Source organism: Corylus avellana, chromosome ca1, assembly GCF_901000735.1.
Source record: "Corylus avellana chromosome ca1, CavTom2PMs-1.0".
NCBI lineage: Eukaryota > Viridiplantae > Streptophyta > Magnoliopsida > Fagales > Betulaceae > Corylus > Corylus avellana.
In genome coordinates, this window is record NC_081541.1 from 41,977,129 (window position 1) to 42,001,074 (window position 23,946).

At 36.0% G+C, this 23,946-nt stretch overlaps 2 protein-coding genes across 2 annotated transcripts; one reads left to right on the top strand and one right to left on the bottom strand.

The window, feature by feature from the left end:
* The first annotated feature begins 947 nt into the window (after window positions 1-947).
* On the top strand, window positions 948-18,248 carry LOC132179074 (protein VASCULAR ASSOCIATED DEATH 1, chloroplastic). Its single transcript, XM_059591706.1, has 18 exons — window positions 948-1,335; window positions 3,626-3,685; window positions 5,127-5,177; window positions 6,796-6,861; window positions 8,732-8,827; window positions 8,972-9,073; window positions 10,003-10,100; window positions 10,193-10,377; window positions 11,254-11,294; window positions 11,456-11,543; window positions 11,667-11,753; window positions 11,878-11,932; window positions 13,405-13,471; window positions 14,212-14,311; window positions 15,714-15,775; window positions 15,871-15,913; window positions 16,035-16,327; window positions 17,847-18,248. The coding sequence occupies exons 1-18, from the start codon at window positions 1,144-1,146 to the stop codon at window positions 18,084-18,086; spliced, it is 1,926 nt and encodes a 641-aa protein (XP_059447689.1). The 5' UTR covers window positions 948-1,143; the 3' UTR covers window positions 18,087-18,248.
* A 4,261-nt stretch (window positions 18,249-22,509) lies between these two features.
* On the bottom strand, window positions 22,510-23,829 carry LOC132172590 (phospholipase A(1) DAD1, chloroplastic-like). Its single transcript, XM_059584116.1, has one exon. The coding sequence runs from the start codon at window positions 23,827-23,829 to the stop codon at window positions 22,510-22,512; it is 1,320 nt and encodes a 439-aa protein (XP_059440099.1).
* Window positions 23,830-23,946: the final 117 nt, after the last annotated feature.

Consider the following 23,946-nt stretch of genomic DNA (forward strand, 5'->3'; position numbering starts at 1 on the left):
TTTTTTTTTTGTTTGTAAAATTCCTTATCCTCGTAAAATATATATGTTTTATATGCTTTACAATCTTCAATACTATGCAAATGCACCACGAGTAAAATCAGCTGATTCTACTCCTACGTATTTAGTACTTTAATCTCATATTGATCATCTTAGCACTAAATTATCAACTAGATGTACTTCTGCCATTGCCTAATTAAAATGAGATTATAAGTGTATGAGATCAATTTAACCCACAATCTTGAGGGTTCACTTGGACCAAACATTAGCTTTCACACCAGCTAGGTTAGGGCGAACAATTAATTCTAAAGGATTTAGGAGAGAGTTCGCAAAATTTCTAGAAGAACTTGAAGGTAAGGTCAATCATTTGCAAAGGATTGAAGTTGTGATATATATGCTATGTATGTATTCGATCATTAAGCAGCAGCCCCGGGCCCCGCATATAATTCTCAATAAAATCGTTTAGCTCTTTCAAATTTCTTGTACCAAAAAAGATTTATGCTAGACATTAATCAAAACCAAATAAAATGAAAACCATAGCATATATAATTAATTAAAGAAGTGATATTAGTTGGACCAAGAGAGATTTTGGAAATTTATTTAGATTTTAATTAGTTAAAAGTTTGAAATAAGGATATAAGAACAAATAAATAATAATAATAATAAAGAAATATTATCCAATACTAATCAAGTAATTGATTGCTACTTGACACTTGAATTGGAACTTTGCAGGAATTTTTTGACGGATCTGGATATGATTAATCATCTCTTTTTACCTTTTAAAAAGCTGAGGGACGACTAATCATGTAATAAAAATCTTATAAATATCACACGTTACGTTAATTTGTACAACTCTTTTTGCTTTTCCACACTCTACTGCACGATATTTTTAAAGAAACAAAATAAAAATCTTTGTTCTCTGACTGAAGAAGCCTTACACCCGTGACGTGGACTTGCAACTCCTCAAGGAAACCGTGTGACGTGGAGTCGCAACTCAAAGAAGAGAAACGCTTCCTGTGTCCGTTTTCGGAACCGTAAGAACAACCCAACCACCATTTTGGCCTCTTCCCACGCCTCTCTTCCCCAAATTCCACTACTCTTGGACTCCGTTCAGCCTTCGATCTCACTCTCTCTGCCTCCCACGCTATGGCGGCGGCCTCGGAGAATGCGGCGGGGATCGACGTGTCGGAGCCAAAGGACCCGTCGCCTTCCGGACTGGCCTCTGACGTGGTGTCTCAGTCCTCGTCGACCGCTCGACCTTCCTTCTCCGCCGACACACCTGATCGCAACGATCCCGCCAATTCCTCTCCTAATCTTTGTAAAGATGCCGAAGCTCAGGTACATCCTAATTCAATTCCACAAATATCTGTATGTATGTTTGGAATTTAGTTGAGTTAGTTCTTTGTTTGGTTTCCCAGAAACGGTCGGGAAAGGAAGGAAAAGTAAAATTCAACTTCTTTACTGTAATTACTTTAATATGAAAATTTGGTAGCGAGAGTTGAAGAATTTAGCTCAAGTAAGGATAACCTCTCTATAGTTGTAGTTGAACTGGGATTTCGCTTTAAGGGTTATTTCTTTATAACGATTTTATTGAAATTCCTCCAACTGTTACGTAAAATATCGAGTCGGTAATTGGTCAAGTGTGTAAAAGAAAAGGCTCATTTAATCATGGATTGGAGAATATATCCAATTATAAGAGTAAGGAGAAGATGAAAAAGGTTTTTTTTTTTTTTTAAAGAAAGAAAAAAGAAGAAGAAGATCGGTGTATAGTAGAGTATAAGAAGCTGAAAGTATAGAAATGCAGGACTATCTAATTGCATGCCGTCTGCTCTCATATGGATAGTATTATTTCATGGCAACACCATGGTGACCTGTCCAGGTGGCAGGCCAATTGTAATTTTCTCATGGTTTTGGAAAAAAAATTGGTAGGGCAAGAAGATTTACTGGTCATTGGATTAGAGTTTTTACTATGACTAATGTGATGTGTGATGTACAGGCAAGTAAAATCCCTAGTTGCATTTTGGTGCTTGTATGCAGCAATTTGAAGGATGTTGTATGGTCATCGCCTTATTGTGAGTGACTTGAATTATGCATATCGTGCACATTTAGTTTCTGGTTACACTTGATTAGTGCCAAGATAGTCAAAAGATGACTGGAACAGTCTTCTGTCAGGTTTTGTTTAGTAGATTTACTCTGAAAATTTATATATATTTAATTATAAAAAAAACGTTTATCTATTTGATCAATGAATCCTATTCAATTTATGACAAATTATTATTATTATTATTATTATTTAAAGTGACAAATTATCTTAATGTTGAAAAAGCTTTTGGGGGAGCTTCATAGAGTATTATGAAAATTGAATGTCAAACTCTCATTTCTCAATTTGGAATTTTTTTTGCTTATTTTATCCTTTTCACTGCATTGAGTCTTGTTTTTATGGTTGGTCCTAGTTTCCTATGCATAGAATGGTAAGTTCTGAGTGGCTCATTATATTAATAGATATAGCTTCTTTGAAGAAGAAAAGGCATTAACTTTTAAGGGGTGGGACAAAAGCTTGAACTGAAATCAGTGTCTTGAGGGTTCAATCATGGGTGAGTTCTCCTAGTATTAAGTATGCATAAGGCACAAACTTTGAGGCACACACCCTGCTAGCATGTAGAGGCTCATATTTGGGCCAATACATAAAAATGTGAGCTGCAAATTTAATGTTTATAACTTTGTACAGCAGAAAAAACTTTTAATTTCTTATTTCTCTTATTAAAATTGCTTGGTGGCCTTGTGATGATTTCTAGATTTTATCTTATTTATTATATTTTTAAATTTGAGTACCAAAAACACAATATGTTGTATCATATTGTCAAATACATTTAGGAGTCATATGTGAGTGAGAGCTTCTCTCTCCTCACCGTGAGTGCTGTTGGTGTATGAGGGAGTGTGTTGAAGCCTCTTGCCTAATGTGGTGGTGCCTTTGAAGAGAAATAAATGACTGAAGTTTTAAAGACATGAGAGGATAGTGGTGGAACTGAATACATTTTTCTTCAATACTTTTTACCATTGGACAATTGCTTTTGACTTCTTCAATATCTCTAGCTTTCATGTTTTTCTTGATCTTTCTTCTTCTTCGGGTTAGGTGTATTTCTTGTGCACTTACTATATACCTGGATTGCACCTTTGTTCTTTTTTAATGAATTTTTGTTTACTTATAATAAAAAAATAGCACTAAATTATGTTCGTGGGGTTCTCTCTACATGCCTATTGGATGGATGCCTTGGCATATTTGCTTATCTATGACAATTAAGGATGTCAACTCGTAGATTGGAATATGACTGCTGTTGTGATTGCTCTTCCTAATAATTTGCATTAGGCTTGTTCTTCATCTGAGCAGATTCTCTTTATTACATAGAACTTAGATCCTACAAAGTTAGCTTATGCATTGTTATTATAGCTCTTAAACAGTATATATAGCTTCCAAGTTAGGAATGTATATGCTATACTAGTCAAAGTTCTCCTTTTTGTTTTTATATTGGATTTGGATTATTGGTTTACATAACAGTTTTGTGGATAATGAAATACTTCGAGAATGTTATTTGCTCACACCATTTAGCGTTATGCTTTTTTATTACAGTCTCCAGCCTCATTGAGGAGTGAAGAGTATCGACAATTGTTTCGTCTTCCACCAGATGAAGTGAGTGGCTTAAGGGTTTTGTGATTTCTTTTTGGAGTGAGTGATTCTTTTCAATGGTTTGTAGTTGATGGTCTCTTTGACTAGGGAGGTGTCCGTTGTTTCTCTCATTTGACATGAAAATATTGACGTAGGGTTATATCTATGGATATTATTATAATTATTATTATGATATCATATACTACGTACAAGCATATACCATATAATTAAATACCATATGATATATACATAAATTATGCATAATACTTGCTAAGGATATATGTTAATGGTACATAATATATGACATACTATATATGTATACATATACAAATAATATTTATTTATATACACATATATACTATACATGCATGTTATACATAGATTTATATTATTGCATATAGTATATATAAACATAACTATATATATACTATGTGCAATATATAATATAAATAAACCATTATAGAATATTTACACACACACACTATTCAAATGTATACCATATCAAGTATGTATGTGATAATCCTAATATATACATTTGAAACTATTCTAGTATATACAGTTGAAAAAGTGTTGTCAGCAGGGTTCATAGAAGAAACTTCACTTGGAAAACTGAAAAGTGTTTCTAAAAAGTATAAAACTGAGAGAAGTGTTTTTAAAACATAAAAGAAACATAACAAAAAAACTAGAAACAAAACAGCTAGAGGCTGATCACTATGGGTGACACAATCACCACCCTTTTATCGGAAGAGGGAGGTGGGTTTCCCCTTCCTCCTTTAGAGAGGGGCACATGGGGTGGATGACCTAGAGATGCGAAGGGGGTGGGTCCACTCCCTGCTCTCTGCGGGGTGGAAGACCCACGCCCGTGCATCCACGACAGGTGTGGGGGGAGTGGGTCTCCAAGCCCCCCCATTGAAAAGTATTTTTGTGTTTTTTTTTAAGTGTTTTATGGTTTGTTTTGAGAAGTGTTAGCTGTGGAGGGTTTGGAAAGTGTTATTGCAACTGATAAATGCTTCGCTGTGAAATAGTTAGATGATTCAAGTTGATGGAGTAGGTAGGGGTAATGCCTAAAATAAGATGGGTAAAAATATCAAAATGTTAAAAAAGGTGGTGACAGAAACTGAGTTTAGATAAATAAAATGATGAAAAAAATGCATGTGGCTAATTCTGCTAACTTAACAAGGATCCTGACTTAAGCTGAGTTGAGTTGTATTTAATTTAAGATAAAATATAATTCAATCTAGTAGAGTAGTCCTAATTTTTAAAACTGTTGATTGTTCGGAAAATATTGTTCTCTATCTATCTATCTATCTATATGCATAATATGCACATATTTTTGTCTGCTATCAAAACTATCTATATATGCACATATGTGTATATATTGATGTGTTGAAAATTTTGAATGCTCTCCTTTGTTTTATTATTTGAAGACATGTTTAATTTTGTCACTTTTCTTCTTCTCATATAGGTCCTTGTCGAAGATTTTAATTGTGCTTTCCAGGAGAATATACTTATTCAGGTAATCTTAATCATTTTTTTGGTAGGCCTGTTAAGTTACCATCATTTATTTTTTGGTTGGCAGTGACATATGGGTTATCTACTGCCATTTGGGTTTTGTATATCCATATTATTTTGATAAATAATTCAATTCATGATATGCGCAGAGGGGCGCAACCCTAGTGCACATGATGTATACAAAGAGAGTCCCCTTAAATGCTAAAAGTAGAACAAAAATTCATGAATTTGGAAAAATTGGAAGAAAGATAAATATTATACACCTCTGTCCAATTAAAAACCAATTTAACCAAGATGTTCTTGATCTCTTCCTTTGTCTTCTCGCGATCTTCAAAACATCTTGCATTTAGCTCTCTTCATGTGCTCTACATTGCGCACAATGGGGCTATCCTCCACGCATCTAGAATTGAATGACTACCCACCTGGCCTCTTCAACAATCTAACAAATGTACCACCCTTGCTGGCATAACCCATTGAACGCCAAAGAGTGTAAAGACCGCACTTCATAATTCTCTTGCCACTTCGCAATGGAGAAGAAGATAATCAACAGATTCTCCACTCCTCTTACACATAAAATACCATTCCACCACTATTACTCTCCTCTTTCTCAGATTTTTCAAGGTCAAAATCTTATCAAGAGCTGCTATAAGCTCACTCTCAAAAGGACTTTAACTTTCCAAATACTCCTCGGTGGAAAAGAAGAACCCCTGAAGTAGATAACTAGTGGCAAAATGACCTCACCTCAAACTTCTTCCTCTTTGAAGGTATCCACCAAATACAATCCTCATCACCTGGTCTCCATCGGAGTGAATTTAACGCACCAAAAAATGCGAGCACCAAATCTACCTCCCAATCTTGTATAGATCTTACAAAAGAGACATTCCACTGAATAATACCATTGGAAATCTGCATGTTGTCCACAACCCACTCTTCCTTACAACGAGCAATACTAAATAACCTCGAAAAAGCTTCCTTCAATGGCTGATCCCCACACAATACATCACGCCATAACCGAATCTTAGACCCATCTCCCACTTCATATTTGATAAATCTCGAGAAAACTCAACACCTCCTCCTAATATGTTTCCACACTCTAACATGCCCCGCTACATCCTTAGAACACCGACCACTGCTCAAACTATCATATCTTGCTTCCACAACCAAACGCCATGACTCTTCGCTCTCCGTAGCATACCTCCATAACCATTTACCCAACAAAGCTTGATTAAACTTGATCAAGTTTCTAACCCCCAATCAACCATATTGCATAGGAAAACAAATTGTTGACACTAGATGGAATTTAAACTCCTTATTGATACCTCCCCATAAAAAATCTCGTTGCAATTTCTCAGTCTTATTCACCACACGCAAAGGAATAGGAACAAAGATAAATAATATGTGGGTAAATTGGACAAAGTACTCTTGATCAACGTCGACTTCCCTCCCTTCAACAAATATATCCTCTTCCAACCCACCAACCGCCTTTCAATTTTTTCTACAATACCCTTCCATATAGAAGCTAACCTGTATGGCTTTTGTATATCCATATTAAGTCCTTGATGGTAGGCATTTATTGTTTAATATTCTGTCGTTTTTCCTAACTTAATATTTATCTCTTGCAGGGTCATATGTACCTGTTTGTTCATTATATTTGCTTTTACTCTAACATATTCGGATTTGAGACGAAGGTAAGTTGATGAACCTATTCTTTAAACATTTGCTTGTAAACCAATTACTACATTCACCTGCTGGGTGTATATTTATTACACACGTATATGAAAGTTGTTGATGATCCTATCCCCTTAAAAAAATATTTTCTGGTCTCCCACCCCTCTGCCCCTTTTTCTTTCTATTAATTTTCTTTATGGACAGAAAATCAATAAACTTGGAATAGTTACATGGTCACTGAAAACAGATGTAAGAGAAAACTGTTTATGGAAGAAGCGTGCATGAAGATTCTGTTCTGTGGATGTTCTTTTTCCCTTAGAAGCTTCAGCTCATTCTCAACCTTACTAGCTTATATCCTAATCGGGGTTGAAGAGATTTTTAAATTTCTCAGGAGGTTCATATTTCTGCTTTCATGTTCTTGAGTAAGACGATGAAAGGGGGATTAATTGCAAGTTTTTCTGTCTGTATGACCCTCTGTCTGTGTTTGTCTCCCTCGGTCTTTTAATTTAAGTGAATAGGCTATGTATCTTTGTATATAATAAACAAGAAGGGGGTTGGAAATCACATTAGAGCGACACCTGATACTGTTATTTTCCAGTCTCTTTTCCTTCTTTTTTTGGGAATAAAGGAAGAGGGGGGGTTGGTTAGCTTTCATATTCGAAGTGTTTGAAGGTCTTCATTCACACGCAGGGACATTAGACGCCCCCAACATGCCTTAAGTAAAACATCTTGAAATGGTCATACAAATGTTCTATATCTTCCTAGGTGCCTTTCTCATTCAGTGGTAAACCTTTTTTTTTTTTTGATAAGTAAAGTCATTCAGTGGTAAACCTTACCAAGATGAGTTGCCTCAATGAATTGTTATGCTTTTACTTGATGTCGATGTCGATTCATAACATCCTAGTGTTGAAGAAGATCCTAAGGGTTCGGTTATTTGCCCATTCATGTGGTATGTGAGTTGGCTTTAGAACCTCGTGAGATAGTTTGGTTCCTATCTACCATTGGTGTTAAAAGGGGAACTGTGAGGAGCCAACCCTAGTTTGTGAGGACTGTGTTGGGTCAACTCACTTTAGAGATGCCCTTAGTTTCTTTGATGCGTGAGGATTGCCTGGTGTGCATGAGTAAGGGCCTTGGTCATCATTTCCTAAGCTTCAATACCCTTAGATTTAACCCAGCATGAAATCTTAGAATATAGCCCTCATGTTTAGAGATATGGTCCATGTGGATCATTACTTGATTTGAAACAGTATATTGATCATTCTATTTTGGCATGTTTGTTCTTCTTTCACTAAAAAATGGGTATAAGATGACATTGTATTGAGGTGATACTTGCCAAGCTGAGGGACATAGTTCAGACTTTACTGTTTCAAAGGTTCTTGGTTGCTTTTCAAAGTCAGAAATTACAGTTAAACATAGCTATCAAGAATTCTGCAACCTTCAGTCAGTTTTCCATTGTCAGGAGGGTTCCTTAAGTTGTCTAAGATCTAATTAGATATGCATGGTCCTCTTATTTAATAATTTTGTTGAGCATTTGTAGTTCAGGTTTCTCGTTTTACTCTTTCACATGGTCTACATTAAGTTAAAACTATCTAATATATATGTTTGTATATATATATATATATATATATATATATATATATATATATTCAGAATTTATATATTGAGATTTATAGTGATGAGAAGTGTGATAAAAATTCTGGGATTTATGTTCATTAAGTTCGTTTTTCAAAGTTGGACTGTTATGCTAGATTCTTTTGAGATGAATCTGTACTTCATAAAGCAATTTATTTTATGATTTTTCATTTGACCATTAAGTTTTATTGAGTGCCTTTTTGTTTTTAATCTCGATTACACAATTTACACCAAAATTTTGATGGGTAAATGTTTCAGAAAATAATCCCGTTACATGAGGTCACTAGTGTACGAAGGGCAAAGACAGCAGGGATCTTCCCTAATGCCATAGAAATTTTTGCTGGAAGCAAAAAGGTAATGATAAATGTAGAATATTATTTCTTTTGACTTTGACTTTGTAGCGATGATGGCTTAAAAAGTGTGGCCTGAAATTTGTCTTATTATCTTTGTCATTTTAGTAACAGCTGCAATATCTTAATCCACTTATTGATTTGGCAGTACTTCTTTGCATCCTTTCTGTCCCGTGATGAAGCTTTCAAGATCATAAATGATGGATGGTCGCAAACTAGTAATGGTGCCAAAGCAGCCACAGAACATCTGGTATTTTAATTATAACAGGTTTATTTGGTTCTAATAAACTACAACATGCTTGACTTATAATATTTTTTGAAAAAAGAAACTTCTCTTTATATTGTTCTTGTTATTGAAGATTTTTTTACCTCTCACTGCACTGTTTTTTTTTTTTTCTTTGATAAGTAATGTTGTATATATCAAAAAGCGCAAATTTAAAAGGGCACAACCTTATTACACAGAAAGTATAACAAAGAGCGCCTAAGAGCACCCAAAAAAGACCCTACACTCACAAGGAGCAAGCACCCACAAGAAACCCAAACAGACCCACCAAAACGACCCTAAAAAACAAACACCCACAAGGGCTACATCCCAACAGAAAAACCCGAAAGGAAAAAAGGCTACAACACAAAATTCATGCCCTTAGTTGCGAAATCCCTAAATCCCTCTCGCTGCACTTTTTAGATTAGAATGTGTTTTTGTCTCCCTTTTTCTCTGTTTAGAGAATATTGTAAGTGGTCTTCCTGTCAGTGTCTTATGTGTAGTCCAACATCCTGGATGAGCCATTCATGAGTTGATTGGTATAAACTTTTCAGTTGGACTAGAGGATGTTTTAATTTAGGAGCCTTGATATTTGTTTGAGAGCATTGACACAATTTGTATATGTGCTGCTGTGGTTATTAGTTTCTTGGTATGAAAGATGTGCGCTAGATTAAGAGAAAAAAAGTGATTGTTGCAGTAGATTTATGTCATATTACAAACAAGTTGTATTGTACTAGAACATTAGAAATAGATTGACTGTGAACTTGTTATTTAGGCATTCACTTATTTCGTCTTTGTTTTGACCAATTAATTCCGGCACCTAGTCACGACGTCAAGCGCGTTTAAACACCCCAATTAGTTTAACATCATTGCATTGACTTCTTATTCTGTTCTCTAACGTCCTGATTTTATCTTAGGAATCAATATCTGAATCAAGCAGCCCAGAGAATGGAGGGGCTCTAATTGAAAAGGATAGCACTAGACGTCCAGCCAATGAATTGGACTCTACTGACAGGTATTTCCATGAACTATAATTATGAAATTTATGCGTGGATTTTTGTTTTCTTCGGTGGCTCACTTTGGTTTCACTGTATTTATGTGAATCAGGAATAAGGATGCTCCTGTATTAAATGATTCACTGCCTGTCAATATTGAAGTTGAGACGGTGGCAGCAACAGTTTCAGAGCAGCCAGATAACGTAGAGGTAGATGCTGAACCAGTTGTAAATTCTGAACCTTCATCTTCAAAAAAGACTTGGATATGGAAGCAGGAGAACTTTGATGCCCCCAAGAGTGAGTTTATTCTTCACTGCTAGGATTGTTGCTTTGTTGCGTCACTTGCCCGATTGGAGCTCATTGTTTAAGTTATAGAATTCTATCATCATTCTATTATTGCGATATGTTTGCTACTACTTTTCAGTTTAGGCTACAGTTTCTCAATCTCATATACCCGTCCAAAAGTTTGTCCTTGTGTTGCTCCATCCCTCTGTAAAACACATTGGCAAATGTTGCTTTTTTAGTAGTGTTGACTGGCCGAGAAGTACTAGTGGTTTATCTTCATCATTTCTGAAGTTTCTAGACCTCTTTACTTCTAGACTTTTTTTTTTTTTGTTTTTTCCCTAGCATTACAATATATTGCTTAGTAGTTAGTATATATAAAAAAAACCATTGACCACAAAAAGATAAAGCAGCTCATTACTACCTCCTAACTTAGTTTCTGAACTTGGATCAAAGGGAGCTGGCTTGCTTTACTATCTAATTGGAAATGGAGTTAATTATTAGGATGTAATACTTATCAAATTTTTTTTTTATTAGAATGTAACTAGACCCAAAGCCTTTGATGTGACAATACATAATTGGCATAAACTATTTGGGGTCTGTCTGTGTCTTTGAATGACAGAGTTCATCATGTATTTCACCAGCACATTTATATTTGGGGAAATTATGTATGTTGTAGAAGAAGTGAAACACGTAACTCACACGTGTTTTTGATTGCATGCACAACCACCTACAATGGTGCTCGTGTATTGCTTATGAGCAAAATTTTTAAGACATTTAACTGAGTTTTTTTTAGTACTTTTGTTTCTTTTATGGGAGGTAATTTTGTTGTTATTATGCGCACAGTTGTAATCTATGTCATGATTTTGAGGTGCTTTATCTTATATGCAGTCCCAGAATGTTATACAAAGGTTGCAGAATCAAAGTTTCAGGTAGTGTTACATGTTATTTTTTCCGTTTGAAATTATCACATATGTTCTAATCCTTAAATTTCATTACCTTTAAGTTTCTTTGTACCAATTTATTGAGTTTGATTACCAATGGCATTTATAGCAAAGCTAATTTGAAGTTGACTCTAATTTATTAACTGCAGATAAAGGTAGAGGACTTCTTTAGTTTCTTTTTCTCAGATGATTCTGTCAATTTCATTGAATTGTTTCATAAAAGATGCGGGGACAAAGGTAGCCTGCTCAGAACTCCTTGGGATTTATTTTGAATGTGCATCTTTTTAGTTCTCTTATTGAAGAATACTGAACAGATGTTTTTTCATTTGTTTACGTTGTGAAATTTATTATGCTTTTCAGACTTTAGCTGCAGTTCTTGGTATCCTCATGAAAAGTATGGGCATGCTCGTGACGTGTCATTTCAACATCCAATAAAAATCTACTTTGGTATGGCTGTGTATTTCAACTTTTTTGTTTCAAATTTCTTTTTACCTCATCAATTATGATTCATTAACATATTCTGCAAGCTATTTTGGTGTGTTTAATATTAACATCTCGTGTTGTCCTAAAGGTGCAAAATTCGGAAGCTGCCAAGAGATCCAGAAACTTCAAATTTATAGAAACAGGTACTTAATGTGTTTCATTATGTCAGAAAAAAAATCACCTTGAATTTGTTGTGCAGATATCCTATTTTTCGTAGCTAAGAATTTTACATACTGCAACTTTTTCTGTGTTGCATATCATTCACGAAGCCATATTAATCTATATTTTTGCTTATCATAAAGATATTTTATTAGCTAATTTGTTTGAAACTGCTCTGATTTGGAATATTCAGCTCTATAGCTATTTTAATAGCTTATTACGATCAGTACTATCATCTATATCATTGTCATCTTCGTCTTTGTAATGAGCCTTGGATGGAGTTGGTGGTTGTGGTTGTTTTTGTGTTACTTAGAATGAGAATGAGCCACTTGTAACAAGATGAGCTGGTCATATTTGTATCTTGTCACTGCTGCTAGAATAAATGACGTAGAATAAGACCTGGCATATTCAATCAAGAGTGTTCTGCCAAGAGATTTGTCAAGGCAATTTTATCAAAACCCTGAGCATTTAGTGGAGTAAAAATACGAGGGTAGTATACATCCCCAAAATACTTAATGTAACGAATGATTAATATGGAACTGCTAGTGCTCTAATTCTTTTTGCTGAGTGACAATATATTTTTTGATAAGTAATGTTGTATATAAAAAAAGCGCAAAGTGGTGCAACCCTAGTTCACATGAAGTATACAAGAAAACGCTTAACTGGAAAGAGAAGAGAGTAAGAAAGTGGGAAAAGCTAATAACTAGAGGAGCTAAATAAGCAGCTATCCAAGTAAAGAGAGAATAAAAGAAGAAGGATAAGAGTTCCTCTAAAGTCCGATCTTTGTGAACTGGAATATGGTAAAAGGATCTAACACCGAATTCCCGTTTGCGAGACAAGATCCACCGAAGCTTGTCCGCCCCTACCTATTCCCCCTAAAGCAGTACAAGAGGGAATAAAAGGAGGCTAGAACATCCACTTCCCAATCCTAAGTCAAACGAATAAAGCTGACATTCCACTTAAGGGAGTCACTCGAATAATCCATGTTCACAGCGACATGCACATCCTTCGTGCTAGCGATGTTATATAACACTATAACACTGGAAATGCTTCCTTGAGACATACCTAACAATATTATTAGTAGAAGTGGCTAGAGAGTGATTATTGATGTAATGTAAAGAATGTGAAAACATAATAATATTGGTAATATGTTAATATGAGGGCAAGCACATTCTGCATGTAGATGCAGTCTTGTCTTGGCTAAGGTAGATATACTGCCATTATCATAGTATTGGGTAGGGGTGTGTATTTGTTATGCTGAAATGATATGCAACTGCTAGTTCACTAATTCTCTTTGGTTCTTTTATTACTAATGCATATTTGTCATTTCTTTTATTTCCTTAATCCGCGTGAATCTTGAGTGTTATTTATATGAGAACTTTATTTCAGTCCAAGATGGTGTGTCTTACCAATTTGTATATTATTTTTTGTTATATTCCTACTTTTACTTCTCCAGTCATTTGGTTATCGAGACATCACAAGAAATCAGTGACGTGCCTTATGCAGATTATTTTCGGGTTGAGGTATAAGCTATATCTGAGTTATTTGGACATGTCTATCTTACATTTATGAATGATTTGGCTTTTATGTAGTTTATTAGCTGCATATCTTTTGTTAATATTTAATATTTTGATATAAAGAGTCAAGTAAGATATTAGAATAGTCTGTTTAAAGATGTAGAGAGGAGGTATTCCTTAGCCTTTGTAAATGAGCCCTAAGCATTCATTTCTGTTTTACCTTATAGCACATTCATTTCTTATTTTCTTTGTTACTACTACTATTAGTAAAACACTGAGATTGTTGAGTTGTATTAGTTATGTCATTCCTGGTCTGTAAAGTGCTGCATGCCATTTATTTCTTGGGTTTTAGCAATCTACAATTTGAGTTTATTTCTTTATATGTTTATTTAATTTTTTTAAACCATTTGGTTCTGATCCATGCTTCTAGGAAATATGCATCACTTGTTAATTGATTTTATGGGAGCAGAACTTTGTGCTCCTAGGCCTATATCCAGAATAAAAAAATGGTTACCCCTGTTAGTTGTGTGGACAAAGCTGCTAAAAGCTTTAAGACACAGGCACCTTGCTCATTTAGCTTGGTTATCAATGTCTAATTGGCATTCTTCCTTAATATTGTATTCCTTTTGCCAACTAATCAAGTCATTCTTGTGGTCATTCTTATCTTTTTACTCTACTAAATGTTTACATAATCTATTGACACTGTAACTCAGTTTGTATAACTTTTTTCCTGGATCCAACATTAGGGGCTTTGGGATGTTGAGAGAGACACTGATAAATCGAAAGAACGCTGCATTTTGCGTATATATGTGAATGTGGCATTTTCCAAGAAAACTGTATTTAAAGGTCAGTCTTGCCGGTACTTTGTTTTGTTTTAGTTCAATCATGCTTTTTATGAGCATTGACAGAAAGGATCGCCCCTCCAAGCACTTATTGTAAATTGTCTCCTATTGCACATTTATTCTTTAAAGATTTTTACAGTGGGGAATGGGGACTCCTTTTAGTCATTACTTACATGATTCAGCTTCCACCATGATATTGATTCAAAAATGATTAGTTTCATCCCCTTAATTACTTATCAAAAAAAAAAAAAAAATGATTAGTTTCATCCCTTATCATTTCCACTGAGTAGGCAGATGTCAAGTAGTTTTCTGAGTGAAAATAATTCAAATGGGGTAGCCAAGTAATTAGTTGATGTGGCTGCTTGCCCTGTAATCTAACTTTGCAACGTGTATATATATTGAATAAGTCATAGTTATACATTCCAAAAGTCAAATGTCACAAATGTTGATGATTTCAATAAGGGGCTACTTATTGATCGGTTTTAATTGTCATATTGCATGTGTTCTCATGGCATTAAAAATTTGTACATAATAGATAAATGACTTAATATAATTTATTATTAATTTAATTTATGTTTCTATTTCAATTTATCACTAATTTAAGTGATGAATAGATTGAGTAATTTTATATAAATTGCATTGTAAAATAGGGGTGTTTCTTAAGTTCTTCTGTAGTGTTCCCAATATTAAAAAACCAAAAATGAAATCTCAGACTATGTAGCTACCTCTTTCATAGAATTTAAGTTTTATGGCACTCTTCCTATCTATAGCAACATCGTTATGTAGTTTTAGCAGGTAACCCTAGATTGACATACATAACATTCCAGGCTGAATGCAGAAGTTAATTTTTGGATATAGCGCATGAAAGTTTAGAATAAACAATTACAGTATTCTAAGACAAACTACTTTGTTGGTTAGTAACTTGAAATTGATTTGAAAATAGGACTTTCTCTTATGTCAAGTGAAGCCTCAAGAACACACACACACGCACTTCAGCGAAGGCAAAAAAAAAAAAAAATCTGTTTCTACGATAACTATGTAGACAAATATATGCATATATGATCTTGAATTCCTAGTGCTTGTGTTGGATGAGCCTGAGGGGATTTGAGCTTACATGGTTGTTCAGGGCATATGAGTCTTTGTCTTGTGTTTTCCTCAACTTTATACTGCATTTGGTACAAATAGAATGCTTAGTGTGTTTTTGTTGAATTTGCAGATTCTAAACAATGTCGCTAAAATAACTCTCTTCTCTTTTTCCTTTTTGGTGTTTTTCTTTCTTTCTTTTTTTCTTGGTTACTTATCTATATATATATATTTTTTTTGCTGAGGCTTGCTAATATCTTGATTGAAGTGTTACTATGAAATAAGGACTTGATGTGATACTAGGTGGGTGTATGTGGTCACAGGAAAAATTGTGCAGTCTACCATTGAAGAATGTCGAGAGGCTTACGTGGCCTGGATAGACATGGTAATGTCTTTCTGTTTTATTTAAATGCAGTTTTGATTTGCAGTTTATAAGTGTTAGAATGTCCATTTAAGAATTTGTATATTTGTTGCTCTCAGGCACATGAATTGTTGAAGCAGAAGAACCTTGAAAAAAAACAAGGTTGGGCTGTTGTAGATAGTTATATTTACAGTAGTTTCTCCAATGCATGAAATTTTATGCTTTGGCTGTTGTAGATGATTAAATATTTTAACTAATCATGTGCTTCTTCTCATTGGAGTAGAGGGGGTTGCTGCTGATATCATGACTCAGAATGGTGAAGTTTACTTTGAGAGTGAAGTAATTGCCGGGGAATCTTTGGAAAGGCCATTTGAGTCAAGTGACCATATAAGAACGCAACAGACATCTGATCCCGTAGATGCTAAACAAGAAGTTGGCAAGCAAGCAAATTTTATTGATGCTACATCCCTAGCATCTTGGGTAAAGGAGTTTATAGTGAAGTTAGGATCCTTGAGAAGTCAAAACCATATTTTAGTACTCGTGGTTATGGTTTTTGCTGTGATTTTCTTGATGCAGGTACGTACTTTTCTACCAGCTTATTTTTGCTATTTCAATTGAGCATTTTTCTCCAAGGGTTGAATGCTAGTGTGATATGATATGATGGCTTTGGGATGTGGCATTTTTTTTTTTTTTTTTGATAAGTAATGTATATATCAAAAGTGCAGAGGGGCGCAACCCAATTACACGAGAAGTATAAAAAGAGAGTGCCTAATTAGAAGAAGCGAAAAGAAAGAGAAACTAATCACTAAAGCAGCTAACCAAGCGGCAGTCCAAGTGAAAAGTGTAAAGAAGAAAAAGTGGATAAGCTCCTCTAGAGTCCTAGTGGAATCATCAAAACATCTTACATTTCTTTCGTTCCATAAGCACCACATAAGACATAAAGGAATCATCTTCCACACAACCACACTCCCGGAACGCCCTCCCGTCCACCAATAGGCATATAAATCCTCCACCCGACAAGGCATAACCCAATGCAACCCAAATCGACTAAAGATCGAATGCCAAAGAACACAAGCAACCTCACAGTGAAGAAGTAAATGATCGACAGACTCTCTGTTCTTCTTACACATACAACACTATTTTACTATCACAATATTCCTCTTTCGCAGATTATCATGAGTCAGAATTTTGCCGTGAGCCGCAGTCCACCCAAAAAATACCACTCGCGTAGGCACCTTAGTATGCCAAAGGCTCTTCCAAAGAAACACCTCTTGATCGATATTGGAAAAAGCCTTATAGAACGACTTCACCTCGAACTTGCCCTTAGTGGATGTGGACCAGCGAATATGGTCCATAATACCGTCGGAAATCTTACAAGAGTACAACTGATCAAGGAAAGATAAGACCACATCCAACTCCCAATCCTGGACGGATCGCACAAAGATGACATTCCACTCAACATTCCCATTTCTCCTAATAAAATTATCCTTCTCCCAGGCTTCCTTGTGTCTCGCAATACTAAACAGGGACAGGAAAGCACGCTTCAATGATTGCTTCCTTGGGATGTGGCATTTGCAGTCTACTTGCCTTATGAATGGTTACAAGATAGTCTCTAAGGGTGTAGAGTCTATTTTGGACTTGTTTTTCTATGCAATTTAAGAAATTGTTGTCATTGGTAGGGTCTGCATGTAGTGTGTTTCATTATAGTATCTCTTTTCATCAATTCTTTTTGTATTCCATTGTATTTTGTCATGTTTTCAATAAAACCTTCTCTTAACAGTATTTTAACAAGGTTTTCGGTGATGTTGGTAGATGGTATTCGAATTGTTCCCTTTCTTTTTAATATATATTAATTTCATGTGTGTTTTAACATAATAATAGGGTAGAAAGTGAAACTTCTCATCCAAAATAAGAAAAGAATCATGTTGGTCTAATGATTTGTTGATAAACCTAGAGTTTTTTCAGAGTTCTATAGTATTTAGGAAGTAAACATACACTCATTTCCATAATTATTTGTTTAAGGTTGGAAATGATAAAGGTGGCTACTTATAAGCTTAGGATCGGTTCTCAGTTGGTTTTGTTTTCTTGGGCGCAGTTGAGCATAGTTGTGCTATTAGCTAGGCCCCAACACATCCATGTGAACCCTCAGATGAGTAGCATGGGCAGTGGAATCGGTGGAAGATCATCTGAAGCAATGGCTTGGATGGAGAAGCTAATTCACCACCTTAAAGATGAAATGTACACAGTTGAGGCTCGGCTCGAGAGGATGCGACATGAGCTCACACTGTTGAAAGCACAACTGAAAGACCTAGAGCATCTCAGTAAGCAACAATAGTCAATTTGTATATCCTTATGATTCCTGTCATGGTAAAATGTTATTTTCCCTTCTGTACTCGAAAAATGTATCATACAAAGGAATTTTGTCAAATTTGTATCTGTATGTACTAGTTCCCTTGTTGATTACTAGTGATAAAATTGGAAGAGGGTTGGCCCATCACCCATGACTCAAAAACCAGGTGTACTAATTCATTCTGTTTTGTCAATCAGTCTACTCTTGAGGGTAGGTTCTTCAAATGTTATGTTTATGGCCTAGTTGGTTAATTAAAATACCTAAACATTACACTAATTTCAAAATTTAGAACCAATATGGTACACATCTCTTCTACCCCACAACGGATCGAGGCCGGGTGTAATACATTTTATCTAGAAAATGGACGGCCTAGATCGTGATAATAATTTTTTTTTTAAAGATAATATTTAGATTCTTTTAAGAATTTTACCATGAAGTCACTTTAAGAAATTTACGTGATCCTGATTCATGAAACCCTTGCCCCAAATTTAAGCAAGATTCGAATTGGAAACTTATTTTAACCCCCTATTTTACCCTTGGAATCAACTTAAGACTTGTTTTGGTGTAAAATATTTTATATTATTATTATTATTTGTGTTTGGTGTGATGTAAAATATTGGTCAACTTGAAAATGTTTTCTTAAGGCATAACCCTTGCCCCAAGTGGGGCAAGGCAAGATTCGAATTAGAAACTTAATTTAACCCCCTATTTTACCCTTGGAATCAACTTAAGACTTATGTTTGGTGAAAAATATTGTATAATAATAATAATAATATTATTATTATTATTATTATTTGGCATGACGTAAAATATTGGTCAAATTGAAAATGTTTTTATAAGGCATAAAGTCGTTTATGTTTTTCATCTGCGTAAACTATTTTTCGCCGCTCTTTCATACCTTCACAAGGACTATTTCAACAACTGTCTGCTCAAATGGCAAGCAATATAGATAAATAATTGCACTGGATTTCAATTCCACTTTTTAAGGCATTCTATTATCATGCTATCTTCCTTCACATCTCTTCTTTGCTGCCTCCCTCTCTCTTCCTTGCAGTTCTTCAAATTATTAGGAAAATATAAGAAATATTTGCTGATATTTCATACAAACCAAATACTGAAATATATTATACGCTGAAACAAATGAGACGTAATAAATAAATAAAGCACACTCGAGAATTCATACACCCTCCACACTATCCCTACTTCCTTCTCGTGAAAAGCAAGAAAAATGTACAAAAGTGCAAACTTTTGCATCTATTCTCCTCCAAAATGGACCCCATTTTAAGATGTTTATGTTTTTGAAAGCATTCCCTCCTCTCTCTCTCTCTCTCTCCTTTATCCTTCCATCCTTAAAAAAAAAAAAATAATAATAAAATAAAATAAAATAGTGCGCATGGTAGCTAGAGAAGTCAGCCATAGAAGGGTGGCCTGCCCACATGATCAAGGCCCATTATTTTGGAGACGACCACCGACCTTACACACGGCTTTTACTTGGATCGACCCCTTTTGCATGCAATATATTTTTATATAGGCTATATAGCACCAGTACTTCTCTTCAACAAGATTCTGATAATGATGGTGCACTTAGATTATTGGCCCTGCAGACTTTCTTTTTGATTGAAAAAATCGTACGGATGACCCTCAAAAAGCATACGCTATTAATGTGGCATGTTCCACATTGTTTTTGGTAAAGGGAATGAGTTTTTGGAGGTATTCTTAGCATTGCTTCAACATTAAATTTCTATATATAAATCTCACAATATATATATATATATATATATATATATATATATATATACAACAATATCAATTTTGGGCCTACGATAAAAGTTGCGGCGCAGCAAAAAACGTCGTGCTTTCTCCAAGTTTCCAACCGTCCACTTTCCTTTTTTCAGGTTATTATCATTGTTGGAAATTCAGACAAAAGAAGCACTTTTCAATTTCTTTCTTCTATGATCCTCTCAAATCTATGGACTTTGTAGCTCTGAAAAGGCTTGGCAAAAGCAAAATTATTTAGTTGCCCATTTTGAAACGTCTTTGGATCCTGATCGATCTCAAGCTTATTATGAATCTTCAACTTTGATGCTTATAATACAGTTGGAGTTTGGCTTGTCTTCTCGTGTGAAAAAATAAACGGTGGAGATCATGGGATTGATCGGGGAGAATTCTAGTTATTTTTTTTTACTAAGGTTCCCATCAATTAATGTTATTCAATTCCCTTTGGGGCTCAGTTACAAGCCGATTTGAGAATTGTTGGAAAATAATACATGGTGGAATAATGCTTTGGCTTTTGAGTAGCCACAATCGTCTTCTATGGGCGCAATATTACTGTATCTACAAAACGGTTCTAGAGAGAGAGGCTCTACCTTCTCTCTAGAATTTCTTTCTTTTCTTCTAGACAACACTAAGAAAAATTTCAAGAGGATGGAAGATTTAGATTTAGATCTTCCATTCTCCCATTTCACGGTAGCAGTATTCAGTGTCTTCTTTGTAGGCTTTTGCGGTCTTCGTTTATGGCGGGCTGCTTTAGATCTAGTTTGTAGATATAGATCTAGATCCAGATCTAGTATCTTTAACCTTATATCTGATCGTTTTCTTTGGTTAAGGTGTGTCTTTTGAAGAGATGTCTACGATGCCATGTTCCTCCATTGCTGCTTGTGGGGATTTTGTTTTTTGTTTGTCCTGCCCTTTGGCTTGAGGATGAAATAGATTAGTGTGGGGGCTTAACTCTTACGGCCGGATTTTTAGTTTCTAGTTATTTTTTATTTTTGTTTTTGTATTTGGGTTATCCATGTCATAAATCTAATCTGCATGAAGCAAATCTATTCTTTGAAGTCATTTTTATGACTTTATAACTATCATAGCTTTTGACTATAATTTTTCAGAGCTGTATGCTCAATGATATAAGAGCTTTTATGCTCGTAAAATTTCATTAATGAAAGTTCCATATCTTTAAAAAAAAAAAAAAAATGGTATGAAAGTACGTAGTTTTTAGTATCTATTTTAATTTTTTTGCTTAAAAAAGCAAAAAGCTATGGCTTAGGATGCTATCTTATTGGTTTTTAATTTTTCATTTGATTCCTAATCATGAGGAGGATAACATTCTACGGCTCTTCTATTCATTGGACGAGAAAGTAGCCCATCATTATAAAGTAATTGAGTGGATAAATAGGTGAGGATGGGATCATAGGCCTTATTCCCTTACCCCCTCCCTTCCTTCAAATCTACAACTTATCTCTCCCACCGTCTTGTCATGACTTTCCTTTTTGGAGCCATCTGGAGTTTTCTTGCCGTAATCAACGAGGGCAATGAAGCTATCATATCATAATCATAATCATAATCATATTCTAGTAACCACCATACATGATATATACATGCATGCTGACATACATTTACCATGGAGAGAGAGAGAGAGAGAAAGGGGGCTTTTTGGCTTTTATCATTTATTCTTCCTCTCGTTCATGTTCATCCCACCTATCGGGGTGCTATACTTACAATTTTTGCATGCAAGAAAAATGAAAAACACGCGAAAACAATTGCTTCAATAATATCTCTGTCGGCTTTCACCCGGTTCAAGAGAGAGAAAGAGGGTACTTTTTCGTTTTTATTTTTTATTTCTTATATTTTCTCTTTAATTTGCATTCATTTTTCCCATTTACAGATTGGGATTTTCTTAAGAAATTCGCATCCAAAGGAATGATGTAAATCTCCATGGCAATAACAAACAAATAGGGTGACAATGGATCACCTTGTCTAAGCTCCTTTTTTCACTAAAAACGAGCAACCGAAAACTTTGGGTAAGGTATTACAGTACACCCTAACCCATCCAACAAATCTATTCGGCCGAGCAACCAAAACATCTCATACTATGAAGAATAAAATCCCAATGGGCACCATCGTACACCTTCATGAGATTAATTTTTAAAGTGCGTATAGCTTTTCCCTCAACCTTATAGTCATCTCTAATCACCTCTTGTGCTAAAAGCTCGTTTTTGTCAATACTAAGGGCTTGTCTGGGTGTTCATTTGAATGGCTTAAAAGTGTTTTTAACATTCAAAAAGTTTGTTTGAAAAAAAAAAAAAATACCCGTTTGATAAAAAAAATTTGAAAGCACTTCTAAAGGTCCAAAAAGTCTAAAAATAGCCAAAACGCACTTTTAGTAAAAGCTTAAAAATGAAACTTTTGCCAATATGCGTTTTTTAATTTAAAAATTCTATTTCTCAAACACAACCTCAATTCAAATATGCTCTAAATTACGAGACAAAGGTAGTTTGATTAAGAACTAAAGTTTTTCATTTTAGTATGGGAAAAATTTTATGTGATTGGAGAAGAATATGACTCTTTATGTACAATAACTCATCAATAACTCTTAACTATACCACCTGTGCCTAATCAGTGTTATCTAACTTCAAACCCAAGCATTCTCTCTCGGATGACTAATCAGTTGCACACTCTGGGAGCTAGATCCGAAAGGACACGTGGAACTCACAAAACCGTTGACCAAGTGAAGATACGTCTTCAGATCGTGACATGTGGCCATATCCCCCTTCGGGAGGTACGGTGACTCCCTGCTACTAAGTCTAAGCTCTTGTCCCACGTCAGCATAAACCCACTGCATCTCTTCCACGCACTTGCTCATCCAACCCCGAATGCTGGCCACGTGGTTACTCTGCTTACACGCCACGTCGCCATGCTTGAACACAAAGCCAGGTACTTTGGTAATAACATCGTCGGAGTTCACAATCCTAAGTATCCTGGTCCCACTTCTCTCAAGGTGGGCCCTAAAGCCCCTGTTCCCAACACGTGGCCCACCGAACGAAATCACCGTCACCATTGGTGCATTTTCGTAAGTGGTGGTGATATCGTATGCGGTGAGCGTAGCGAGTGCCGCGCCGAGGCTGTGACCCGTGATCGTGAAGCTGAGTGGCTCATCACCGTACATTTCAATCACCCTCGCGATCTCTTCCCTCACCATCTCTTGCAAGCTACGACACGTGGCAGTCCTCGACGTGTAGAGGCTCAGGAACCCACTCTCTACCATGGGCCCCTTCCTATTTTCGGTGGGATCGCCGTGGTTAGGTAATTCAGTTAACGTGGCGCGTAAATTTTCCACCCACTCCAAGCACGTGGCCGTGCCTCTGTAGGCTATCACCACGTCACGCCGCCCAAGACGGGCGATCTCCTCCTTGTCCTGACAGACAGCAACATAGCCAATCCAGCCGGACTGGGTGGACACCCAGCTCGGGTGGGCCATGTTAAACCAACTTGGCAACTGAACCCCACAGGTGGCGCGAAGGTTTCTGGTGATTTTGTACCCTGTTTCGCCTACCCCTGTCTGGGCGAAGAGCGAGCTTCTGGTGTGGCGACACGTGGCGTATGTTGGGGAGGAGGGGTCAAAGTCAAAGGAACGATACGCCGCCTCGACAAACTGCCCGTAGCGCAGAATTTCGCAGCGTAGGTTATGGTCGAGAGGGTCGAGCAAGCCCTCCCAGTTGTTGATGCCCTGGAACTCCATCCACCTCTTTCCCAGTTTTGCAGACTGATCGGAAACGCTGCGTTTTGACGAGTCGTGCTTGTTGAGCGAGCTGCATGAGACCTCAAAGCCTCTCAATGCGAAGCTTTTAGTTTTGGTGGTGGCGGTAGAGGCGGCATAATAGTGCACGCCCACCGAGGATTTTGGTAGAGGTGGAGTGGTGAATGGGCGAACAGCTCCAAAAACAAGCCTCATTTTCTTATGAAGCGAATATTTTGGCAGGTTGTGTGGAGCTGGGTTCGCTCACTTCACTTGTCAGTCACAGCTTATATCCATGACTGATATGGTGCATGGTTTTATAGAGGAAAAGAG

Excerpts from the sequence above, each read along its gene's own strand:
- LOC132172590 (XM_059584116.1), bottom strand. The coding sequence starts at position 23,829 with ATGAGGCTTGTTTTTGGAGCTGTTCGCCCATTCACCACTCCACCTCTA.
- LOC132179074 (XM_059591706.1), top strand. The coding sequence starts at position 1,144 with ATGGCGGCGGCCTCGGAGAATGCGGCGGGGATCGACGTGTCGGAGCCA. Across the intron at positions 8,828-8,971 it reads TTTTTGCTGGAAGCAAAAAG|TACTTCTTTGCATCCTTTCT; the intron begins GTAATGATAAAT and ends TTGATTTGGCAG. Across the intron at positions 14,312-15,713 it reads CAAGAAAACTGTATTTAAAG|GAAAAATTGTGCAGTCTACC; the intron begins GTCAGTCTTGCC and ends ATGTGGTCACAG.